Source organism: Rhipicephalus microplus, chromosome X, assembly GCF_043290135.1.
Source record: "Rhipicephalus microplus isolate Deutch F79 chromosome X, USDA_Rmic, whole genome shotgun sequence".
Lineage (NCBI taxonomy): Eukaryota > Metazoa > Arthropoda > Arachnida > Ixodida > Ixodidae > Rhipicephalus > Rhipicephalus microplus.
In genome coordinates, this window is record NC_134710.1 from 145,756,768 (window position 1) to 145,769,216 (window position 12,449).

The 12,449-nt window shown below is 40.8% G+C and overlaps 1 protein-coding gene across 1 annotated transcript in view; it reads left to right on the forward strand.

Moving 5' to 3' along the window:
- LOC119177005 (snake venom 5'-nucleotidase) overlaps positions 1-12,449 on the forward strand; it is an 82,296-nt gene that overhangs the window by 20,519 nt on the left and 49,328 nt on the right. The window contains exons 5-7 of the mRNA XM_037428347.2: positions 3,797-3,936; positions 7,226-7,351; positions 9,207-9,332. Of these exons, the coding sequence (XP_037284244.1) occupies positions 3,797-3,936; positions 7,226-7,351; positions 9,207-9,332 (392 nt within the window). The remainder of the gene's footprint in view (positions 1-3,796; positions 3,937-7,225; positions 7,352-9,206; positions 9,333-12,449) is intronic.

A 12,449-nucleotide genomic window follows, 5' to 3' on the forward strand; every position in this document is an offset into this window, starting at 1 on the left:
AGCGAAGTCTGACGAGCCCCCGACTGACGGGAGCCGACGGACGAAAAGATAGCGTGGCTCACCGTTTGCTGTCCCGGAGAGTATCTGACCGCTCCCGACGCAGCGCGCGAAAACCTCTCGGGGGTCCCCGCGCGCGGCGCCACAGTCCACATCCGCTTCCGGGTGAGGGAGTTAAACGTCACTCCGCCCTTCCCAGCGCGGAAGACAGCAAGGAGGGCAGACATGTCGGGACATGAGAACGGCAGAAAAGGCGGCAAAGCCCGCGCAAATGCAGCGGGCTAGCCTCAATTCCCACAAGCTTAAGGTGTCAATACTTTCATATTTAGCACAGCTAGTGCTAACATTTCACAGAAAAAATTTGTAATGAGAGGCTTGCAGAGCTTCCGGCACATGATAAGTAAACCTTAGTTTGATTTTAATGAAGCTTTGAGCACAGCAAGGAACTTTGTTTTGGTTGTTGCTTCAAGCACTGCAGGAAAGATGAAGAGCTGGAAGCTAATGAAAAAAAAATGGCAGGACAGCATGTACTTTCTAGTAACTCTGTTCATGCATAGTACATTTAAAACATCTGCCCTCTTCCCTTTAAGGATATTTAACAAATACTTTTTAACACTAAACAGATTCCATGCCATTCACTGTATACTACAGAGCTCCCTTAATTAGCTATCAAGTGAAAGAAGTAGACATAGTCCTTGCTTACATTGGCGAGTGAATGCAGGTATCACTTCTACCTCAGTAAGAATTTCATTTCAGTAAGAAAAGAATTTTAATTTATTGCATATTTATAAGCAGTAGTGACAATAAGAGAAGTACAGCACAGAAAATATGAAAGAAGAGAGAAATTGAATGCAGGTACATGCAGGTACACAGGTCACTGGCACTTTTTGGACATGTAATTTTTTGTTTAGACACATTTGGCTCTGTGTACTCTGCAACACTGATCCTTAATGCATTCGTATTTAGTAAAGCAATTCCCATAGTTAAAATTTACATTGCTCATTGAACATGAACACTCTCTTATACTGCAATAGGAGGTAACCTGAGTAAACTGGTGTGTGTTTTTATATCACAAAAAAAAAATTCTTTAAAGAAAGGCGAGAAAAGAGATGTTCACAAACAGTTGCTGACTCTCAATGAAGAGAACATATATATATATATACATACACACACATATATACACACAGTCGAGCCCGCTTATAACGAACCTCAGGGTGACGCGGCATTCGTTCGCTGTATCCCGAAGTTCGTAGTAAATGAAACACAGCTTTTAAAAAAAGTTGCGAGTGAAAACACAAACTTTTTTTTGCTCCAAAAAGTCCTTGATGCACGTATTTCGAAGAGCAGAAACGATAAGGGCGGTCTAGAGTTAATTTAAAATGGCAGGCTGCTCGTTCCCCGAGGCCCGTGGCATAAGCTGCATGAGGCGCTGGCTCCAAAGCTTCATCGTTCACGCTATCCAATTCCTCCAAATCGCTCTCGCCACATTCTTCATTCACAATGCCCCAATCCGTGCATGGTTCCGTAGTCTCGACATCATCATCGGCCGTAAGTAAATCATCGCAACAGATGTCCCACCCGCTCTCCCAGGTCGGAGTCGACGACGCGCTGCCACAAATCGCCGCCGTAGTGGACCTGTTTGGAAGCTTCAGGCTCGGCATCGGGCCTGACGATTGACAAAGTCGGCCTCGCGTTCGCGCACATGTCGCCGTCACCGCCGCCCATGAAATATTCACCATCTCCACAGCTGAATACCGGGACGTCCGAAGCGGCAAGTTGGCTGCCAGGTGGTCAACAGCTATGAGAAAACGCTCCGCAACGCGGCACCTAACACGCGAATTACTTTCGACGTTTTGTTGAGTGGCACGAAAAAGCGTGCTAGTCCTCCCGTCGGCCATCATGACCGCACACGCTCATCAAGAGCGAGCAAGACGCGCACACGTGTGCAACAGCTCTGGGCGCGTTTCCAGTCAAAAAACGAAACTAATTCGAGCCAGCGTGGCGGGCATCGCGGAGCGGTGGAGACGGATGGATGGGTTGTGATCAAGAGAGGAGAGCAGACTTGCGAGAGAAGGGCAAGGAGTTGCGATAAAGCATGAAGGAATGAAAGATTCCTTCCTCCGTGCGATAAAGAGAGGGGAGAATGCGGCGGGAGGGTGACCTTGAAAACCAAAACACACGGGAAGGAGGCAGGTTGGGTAGCTTGCTTGAAAGGTCCGCGAAACTTGCACGTAGAAAAACTTGAAAAGAGTACCAGCGCGCGCAGAAGGCAAAGCACGGCCGTCTCATTCGGTGCGCGCGGCGGCATTCGAAAAATCGGCAGCCGTGATAAAAAAAAAATCGTCTTGTTGCGCCGGCGAGTTTGCGTGGCCTCACGAACTTCAATTTCGCTATTCACTCCGCGCAAATTAACAGTCGTTTTCGCGCTTCCGCACGCGTGCTGAAGGCATGCTAAGCCAAGTGCGAAGTGAGCGAGAACAAGTCCTAAACACGAAACGAATCGCAAATTATCAGAGTCGGTGGGGTAGCGTACGCGCGTGCACTTGACGCAGACCATCGGATACACTCGGTGGCCGACGATGTTGGCAAATGGTCTGGTCACTCCAGGCCGGTGACGCCAACGACAGTACCAGCGATCAAAAACAGGGTACATGGCCGACCGGTCTTCAAAAGATCGGTGGCAGTGTGAAAACATGGGCCTCTTCTGGCGATGCGGGGTGCTCAGAGTAGCGGGGGGACAAAGGACGGAGGGGTGCGTAACAAAAAGCGGTTGGATTGATTGAATAATTGATGGATTGATATGTGGGGTTTAACGTGCCAAAACCACCATATGATTATGAGAGGCGCCGTAGTGGAGGGCTCCGGAAATTTCGACCACCTGGTGTTCTCTAACGTGCACCCTAATCTGAGCACACGCGCCTACATTTCCGCATCCATCGGAAATGCAGCCGCCGCAGCCGGGATTTGAATCCGCGACCTGCGGGTCAGCAGCTGAGTAGCTTAGCCACTAGACCACCGTGGCAGGGCCAAAAAGCGGTTCGGGAGAGCAGCAACTAGAGGGGTGCGGAGGCAGAATCGGAGTTTAACAATAAGAATGTATGGGCACCTCGCCGACGCCTGATCGGTGGTCGAAATTGGTTTCCCGGGATGTCGGCAGACCGCTGACTCTGTTCGCTGTAACTGATCAGCGGCGCTCGGAGATGTTCGTTGTAAGTGCGATTTTGTGCCATTGAACCAATGTATATTTTGACGGTCACATGGATATTGTTCGTTTTAAGCAAAAGTTCGTTTTAAGTGGGGCCGTTATATGTAGGCTCGACTGTATATATATATATATATATATATATATATATATATAATCCCTTATATTATGCTATATTCATTGTGTAAGTGTTCTGAGCTGAACTGGTTCACTATGTTCATCACAGCAAAGCAAGGCTCATGACAGAACAGGCAAGGCAATGTGCACTACACTGAAATCGTTGTTCACTTTGGCCATGCTTCAACTGCGCTTGACCTTTTTTCTATTTTTTTATTGACTGTTACAAGGTTGATAATAGTACACTTACTGTGGAGTTCTGAACAGTATTGACCAACTTGTTGCCCAGTGTGAACACACCCTTCCAGCTAAATACTGAATGACTGGGGGATTAACTGATCTGCACATTTGGAAATAAACACAGAAGCTGATGTTTTGGGTAGATTATGCTATGCTGCATTTTGCTATTGGAAAAAACATGGCTACATCGTGGAAGTCATTTGTAAGTAGTGTGTTATCATTTGGTTTCTCTTTTTGCAGATTTTGGTGTAGACAATTTGACAGAGTTTGCAAAACAGACAAAATTTCCTTGGCTGATGTCCAATGTAGTGGACAACGAAACTGGAAAGCTGCTGGCTGATGGTGAGGAATTTCAAATACTGGAGCGGTCGGGCAAAAAGGTAGGCCATGTTTGTTTTTGTGGCTTCTTGTCTTGCTGATCTTGACATGATTTGTTAAAACAATATCCGGATGTGTCATAACTATGCCAGAAGATAGTCAAGTAGCACACGTCCAACAAATCCTACTTTAATTAAATAAGTTATCATTATTAAAGCATTAAAACGAAATGAAGTTTTAAAAAGTTGATCATTCATTCATGTTGCTGAAAGACAGTAGAAGAGAAATATTAAGTATTTGTTAAAGGACTGAAAAAGATGAGGGTAAAACAGAGTCACCATTCTAAGAGCTCCAGCATTTAAGCATGGTTTGGACAGTTATTATTTTATGTACGAGCCACCTACAACATGTATTAGTACTTGGTTTTCGCTCACCAGTCTTGTCTATGTCATGTCTTAGAGCATTGAAGATCGAGTTGTATAATTCATTAATCAATAAATTCTACTGGAGATGGTACCACGGTACAATTTCTTTGTAAATTGAGTTGATATGAGTGAATTCATCTAAACTTGCCTAAATTTTGCTGCTATTCCTAAAACTCGTTAAAAACACCCAAGTATTTCATTCCCATGGTACGGCATATGTTTCATCAGCCCTTGCAATACCACGCTTTTGCAGTGAAGTCTCAATGTATAAAACGAATATTTTTTCCCTTTTTTTAATTTATTCATTTTAGCAAGGTTGAACTGTGATTGTTGATTTTATTCACAATCATTCTTAGTTCATCATTATGCAGATCATTGTTCAACCAGAGCAAGTAACCTCCTTTTTGTATACCATGTGTTTTCATTGTTTGTGCTCATTAAGCATATTTATTGATTGGGTAATAAAAGGATGATTTGTAAGAAGTTATGTCGTATTTTAAATAATGTGAAATCAACCTGCATACCCTGTAAGGATTAAAAAAACCTAAAAGAGAAAAGAAAAATCGTTGTTTATATGGTCCTGTCAGGCCTTAAGGTTTTCAATTTTTTCAATTTCTTTAGATGCACGAAGCTTAAGTTATAAGTTGTCTCATAACAGATGACAGAAGTTGTAATCTTATAATTAGAGACCAGGTTATAGCAAATGCCTATTTTGTTTAATGCATTCCTATTGTGCCACTTTACTATATGAGCATGAATTAGAAGTTAAGAAGAGCTTTATAGTGTTTTATGGAGCCTACAAAGGTTTATTTTGGAGTTTTATGCTTAAATTTGCATAAGTACCTAAAAATGCCCATTTTAAAAACTGGCACCTATATAAGCACCATATAACCTCAAATTTCGTTTTTGAGTACAGTTGAAGGCCGGTATTTATGCTACCGGACAAAATTGACAATTCAAGACTCTATTGGGGGGAACCTATACTCCATCTCACAAGTTCCTTTCAGCACTGTCAGAACCACAAGGCCTCTTAGCCAATAGGAAGGCTGATTAGCCTCTATGCATGTACTAATCCGCGTTGCATCATCTGCTCGGCATCTTCGCAGCGTCTGCTTGCATGCATAGGGAACAGGAAGTGCTTCTGTGCAGCCGCAGGACAATGAAGACATATGAGAAACCGTGGAGTTTCATCAGGGGTGTTTAAAGTAGAGGTAAAAAAAAGATATCCACGGGGTTGTTGTTTTGTTTGTCAAACAGCGCTTCACTAGGTCATGGGGAAAATTTTACCTATAGACAGGGGAAGTTGCTGCGTACCCATTTAAAATCTTTGTGCCACTATTTTTGTAAAATTAGTTCATTACAAGCTGCAAAAGCATTACGCAGGAGGTGAGCTTGCAACCTTTGCCACTCGCCCGGTGTAGACTGCAAGCCAAATTCCTTATCTGCCTTCTTCAGTATCAGAGCAACTCAGAGCCGGAAAATCACACGACGCTGATGCACCAACATGTCATGCGCACGCAAGGTTACATTCGCATTACATGCCCTTGCCATGTCGAGTACGCGTGCGGTGTTGTGTCATTTTAGCATTCTTTGTACTGTACTGCCTCTTTCTGTGGGATGAATCCCTCATATGCGCACACATTTGGAGAGGCTAGCTTGGATCATGTATCCTTATCTTGAATGCACAGTGTTGCATCGCTGCAACTGCTCTAAAGGACGATGCACCAAAAACACACCAATCGCACTGTGAATGCTGGCATTGGCACAATGCTAGAACGGCGAGAATACCAACACAAGCAAAATATAGGCAGATTGGACTCTTATCTCACTCGGTACGAAGTTAAAAAAATAAGGTGCATAGATTTCGTTCATAGGTTTTGATATTTCTGTTAACATTCATACTTCTATTCAGGTAACAGATTGCACAAGTTAAACACATCGATTTGAATAACTCTATAGTGTCACTTACTACTTTGACATACGCACGACTATTCCTTGTGCGATGATGTTCCGTGAGAGCTCCACTACACTTGTTGTATAGCCTACGTCCCCTCCACCTTGTTGGGGCGTGCGCCGGTGAGATGAAATCCAAGCGGCGTTCAGTCCAAAATTTTACCTCTTTCCTAGGCACGTACTAGCATTGCAAATCTTGGCAGATGAGATCGTGAGCGCCCAGTGCATGCATTTCTCTTGCCTGCTTGAAATTCTGAAACCTGCTAAAGGGCCCTTTGAGGTGTCCATAAACAGAAGAGAAATTGACCCTGTGCAGTTATATCAAGTTAATGTGAGGCAGAAAAACCCTTCTGGCCTTTTAACGCTCTGACTATTTGCTCCTGTGTTGCCTTTCTCAGTCATGCCGAAAAAAAAAAAAAAAAAAAGAGACCGAGGAGAATGTCTATTCGATGGTAGATACTTAAGTTACCATGCTGGACTAGAAAATGAGAGAGCTGGATTAGAAAAAAATTGCATGGCTATACTAAACTATATCGCTTTTGTACCATCATAAACTAAAACATTTCTGTTTGCGTTCCTGTCCTAGACACAGATCTCACACTAGTTCTTCGAAAACTTGAATTTTGTCAAAGCTTAATGTGCCTATATTTACGATTTTGGGTGCCTAAAACAGTGTTTTGTCCGCCTATATTAGCGCCTAAAATCCTGTTTTTAGTGCCTATAAGTCCGGCCTCTAGGTATAATGTTATTGCTATGGAGTCATTAACCACCATTGCTTTTTGCTTGATTTTCCAAATGCATCCTAGACTCATCTGCAAAATTATGTTGATAATGATGTAGACATAAAAAGTACAAACACAGAGTATTTCTTTGTTCCCTGGGATGCTCTATGGCTATTCCAGATAAACACCCTTCTGAAATCTATTATTTGTGCTCATGCTGAGAATTGTCATTCGTAACTTGTTCTGTACAGATTGGGTTGATAGGACTTGTTGAGGAAGAATGGCTTGCAACACTTGCAACTATTGACCCAGAAGATGTTGAATACAAGGACTTTGTCACTGAAGGCCGAAGGCTGGCAAGATTTTTAAAGCAAAAGGCATGTCACTTTTCTAATATTATTTACACACTTGTATTTGATCAATTGAATGGTGTTTTATGTGTTACCTAATTGAGTATAAGCTTACTTTTGTGGCAGTGGAGGCTAGTTGATAGACATTATTGTGGCAGTTATTGTATTTAACTCATAAATGGTATATAAATAATGTGTGACGGTAATCAGCAAACTGAAATTCAGTCAGCTGATTAAAGTATCACAGTGAGTTAATTGTCTTCTTTATTCACACTGTTAGGGTGTGCTGAACCACTTTTAGAACATGGCCAGAAAGCACTGCCAGTCAGTGGTGAGGACTCTTGTGAACATGGGAACCAAGTGTTTTTATACTTTGCTCATAGGAGGAAATTTACAATTTCGTCTCAAAGACAGCTGAAAATCACTTGCTCTCTTCTTGGCAAACTACACAGGAGGCAGGACCGACCACATGGTAGATGAGACTGACATGTACATTGGAAGATTTTACAATTGTTTAAACATCCTCAGTGTTATTTTTGTTGTGTGCTTTGAGTTTAACAAATAAAAATTATGCGTGTCAGTGTTTTCAAGAACTGTGAGAAACAAACTCATCTCACTACATATGGTCTTCATCAAATGTCTGCATATATTTTGCTTTCTTCTGCATTATGTTGGAGAAAAGAATTATGTTTCTAGGAAAGCCGTGAAAGTGGCACAATAATTAATTATCATTGCTCAGGAACATTCCTTTGAAATGCTTTACTTATTCTGAGAAAGTGTCTATTGTCTTTTCTTGTAGCTCCTTCGTCATTGATTTGCTGGAATCACTGTGAGCTTTTTATTCAAGTACTATGGAAATGCTTATTAGTTTACGGTGGTCTTGTATTGCTACGAATAAACAAGGGGTGGTACGGTTCAACTTCATAGGTGGCTGGTTGTTTTAATACTTTGAACAGTATGGATTCACTATTGTGCTTGCCAGTTTAATTGGTTTAGGGTGGCATCACTAACTTAGTGCAGGGGGAAAAGCTTGCACAACTACCCGCAGTTTTTTAAATCTTCAGTGCTCCTAGTAACAAAAAAAAAGACAGTGCAGTTGTGTAAACACGAAAAGGGCATTTATTATATCTTGTTTAATAAAAGTAAGGTAGCCTAATTACATAAAAAGAATAGTTTTACAAGGGTTCAAGGGGAGAAAGATGTTGTTTGACTTTTCACATGAAGTTACCGAGTGAGTGGTTTGCCCTTGCCAGGCTCCCAATGCTCCAGTCATTCACGAGTATAGTCTTGTAAACAGAAGCATTTCTAAGCAAACCCTGTTCATCTGTACTAGTACTATTCTACGAAGCCTGGCAGAAAGTGTTTTTAGTATAGCTGCAAGGATAATTGATAACTATGTCTCTGGTATCAGTCTTTGTTGTCATACCTGTTTTTTTATAACAGGTATGGCAACAGTAATCTTTTTTTATCTGTGCTCTAAACCTAAGTTCATAAAGGGACAACAGAGCTTCTTATGCAATATCATAAAATTTAAGAAGGGGGGCTAATACATTTGTTTAACGTAACAGCTTGCTCTGTATTTGAATGTCACCTAAGCCTGAATTCTAAGTACATTATAGGCGGAACCTGAAGGTGTCAGGAAAATTTGTTTATTGGAACAGTAGTTTAGTTTACTGAGAGAGAAACAGGGTCATGGAATTTAAGTACTAAACCAATCATATTAGAAGCTATTGTTCTATCCAAGCTGCAGCCATTTAAGAGATATTTATTCACTGTATTTGCATAGGCATTTCTTGTGTGATATGTAGTGTATTCCCATTCTTCTCTGCAATCAACCATGCAGATTACGAATATTTCTTTTTTACTGTTTTTGTGCTTACAGAAAGGAGTAGACTATGTTATAGCTTTAACCCACATGAGAACTCCCAATGACTGCCACTTGGCAGCCAATGTTGATGAGGTAGACCTTATCCTAGGAGGCCATGACCATGTCTATGAAATCAAAAAAGTGAGTTTGTTCCTCTTATTTATTCCATCTGGTTATTTTTGCTGTCTGGAAAAGTAAACGTTCACAATAAAACATCTGGCTAAAGCAGTACCCAATGTTATACAGAGAGAAATAAAACCTGTACTAAAAACTTGTAATCAGTAATCTTTTCTTGGGACTGCATGTTACTTTTTTTATCATAATAACTTTTTATTTAAAGTGCACTAATTTTTAGTCGGATTCTAAAGATATCATAGTTGAAGTTGGGAAGACATAGGCAGGGCACGTAGTGTGTAGGCAGGATAATAGCTGTTAATTAAGGGTAACTGCCCGGATTCCCAGAGAAGGCAAATGTGCAAATAGACAAAAAGTTAAGTGGGCAGTTGAAATGAAGTAGTTGCGGGTATAACATGACAGCAGCAAGCACAGGACAGTATTAATTGTCGGAAAATGGCAAAGGCCTTACTTTGCAGTGGGCATGGTCAGACTGATTATGATGGGGATGAATTCTTAGTCAACTTTATTTTATGCAGTCAATATGCATAGCAGCTTTATTCGATTTTGCCCTTTCTGAGTGAAGTGTCTATGCATATCGTGATAAATGATATCTGGGGTTTCACATCCCAAAATCATGATATGATTATGAGAGACGCTTTAGTGGAGCACTCTAGAAATTTTGACCCATGTGGTCATTAGTTAACAGCTATTGATTAATTGATTGAAATAATATGTCTGAAATGGTATAAAATTATGATATACTTAGTCTTGTCTGTGAAGTTTTATCGTAGTTACAGTACGACAACGGTAGGAAAAAACAGTATAGACAGTCTAGAGCACTGACTTTCAACTGAATTTATTAAAGGTGCTCTGGCCGCTCTTATACTGGATGCTAGATAAGTGTGCATGGATGACAGCACGGGTGCGACTATGCATAACATTGTTAACTCAGAAATGAATACTCTCTCTCGGAAAGGGGAAGTGATAGTGTACTGATGCTTCAATTCTTCCTAATAAAAAAATGCTTCTATGATCTCTCTTTCATTCTTTGTTCTCACTTTCTTTTAAAAACCTTGTTTCTTGGAACAGAGGACTGCACTTTCGTTCTTTTCAGTGTACAGCCATGTGGCTACCATACCCATTCTTATCGTTGTATGCATGCTGTCTTGCTCAGCCATTAAAGCACTGCCCTGTTTGTCTATTGTGTATCTTGCCACATATCAACGGTGTTTCATATACATCAGAATGTCATTTAGTAAACCTTTGCCAGTGACGAATGTTACATGGTCGACTACTCTTGTTGCTTAGGACACACTTATGAAAACTTGTGAGGGGTGGAAAACAACAAATTGATATCTATCTAGTCACTATTTTAATTGTCAGACACCTTATGTACGTACGATATTTATTTTTTTTTTATTTATTCATCTACCCTAAAGGCTTAAGGGCATTACATAGGGGGGGGGGGGGGGGGTAATAGCATAGTACATACATAAAATCAACACAAGCCGCAAGCACTAAAGTAATGAAAGGTTTGCAAAACTGAATATCATCGTGCAAAAAAAAAAAGATTGAAAAGAACATTGTGATGTAATTAGAAAAAGTACATAGAAATGTTATTATAAAGACAAACTGCACTAAAAGGAAAATGAGAACAATGAGGCAGAACATTTTTCTCCCACACAGTGGTCAAGTGACACAGCTATACAGTGAGCCAGAAAAATCACGATGTGCACATGTTGTACATCTGAGGCAGTTATACAGGATTGCTCAAACATGCAGATGAGCTTTTAATTTATCGGTGAATTCGTCGTGGGTTCTTGTACAAACAATATCCTTAGGCAGTTTTATTCCATTGATTGGAGCTTGACATAACATGCAATGGTCTTTGATCATTTTGTTTTCCTTTTGGTTGTGTTTTGTTGCACTTCCTGCAGAAGGGTTTCGCAAACGGGTATGAAGACGCTGTTGGGATATGCAGCATCTTTTAATCTTTCTATCTGGTTTGTTAGACTGACGTTGTGCTCACATGACTTACGAAGGACATGTCCAAAAAATTGTGCGTCCTAGAAGCAACAAGACTAGTTGACCATGCAACATTTGTGACGAGCATAGGTTTACTGAATGCCATTCTGATGTTGTCTGTGAAATACCGTTGACACGTGGAAAGATACTCACAGGGCAAACAGGGCAATGATTTAATGACAAAGCAAGACAGCGTTCATACAAGGCTAAGAATGGGTATGATAGCCTCATGGCTGTACACTGCCAGGCAAGTGCAAGTGCCTTGAGAGCAAGTGCAATTCTCTACTATGTGAAACAATGTTTTTGAAAAAAGTGAGAACAGAGAATGAAAGAGAGATTGTAAAAGCGTTTTTTTTATCTGGAAGACTATGGATTGATGCATCAGTACATCATCACTTGACTTTTTTTGAGAGAGGTGAGGCGATGAAGTATCTTCCGTAAGAGCTCCATTTAACATGTTTGCGATCTAGTGTTAAGTCACTTAGCTTAGTCACTTTTGAGCACATCCTCCAGCTGGTGCAATTCATTGTACCTTCTGGACAGTTGCCAAATCTCTCAGACTTTTGAGTTTTATCATCTGTACAAACTGTAATAGTTGTCGAGTAATGTATGTGTGGGTTCTCATCAAAGAAGACAAAAAGGCTTCTGAGGAAATTCATAAGTGTTGAATGTTGAAGGGTCCCCAAGAAGAGCATCAGTAATGTGGCTCAGGCGTAATGAAGTTTTCTTCAACTATGTTTATTTGCATTTATTTAGCTTTTATAAACTTTTTAGTAATTGAGTTCTTTATTTATTTATTGGGAAATGTAACTTTTGTCTGTTAATTAGTTGTAAATTAGTCTCAAGCAAATGCTTTTCCAATCCTAATCATCACCAGGAGTTAGCAAAAGGTTGTTATACCGATTTTTTATCTTCCGGCTTTTGACATTTTTTATGTGTGCCTAAGATATAGGCACACATATAGGATTTGTGCCAAGATCTAGGCGCAAGTTATATAACCCCTAATGGTCGAAATTCGCCTAGAGTCCCTCACTAAAGTGTGCCTCATGATCATATCATGGCTTTGGCATGTCAGATCTCAACAATTATAATAATGCTTGTTTGCTTGTTGGCTAC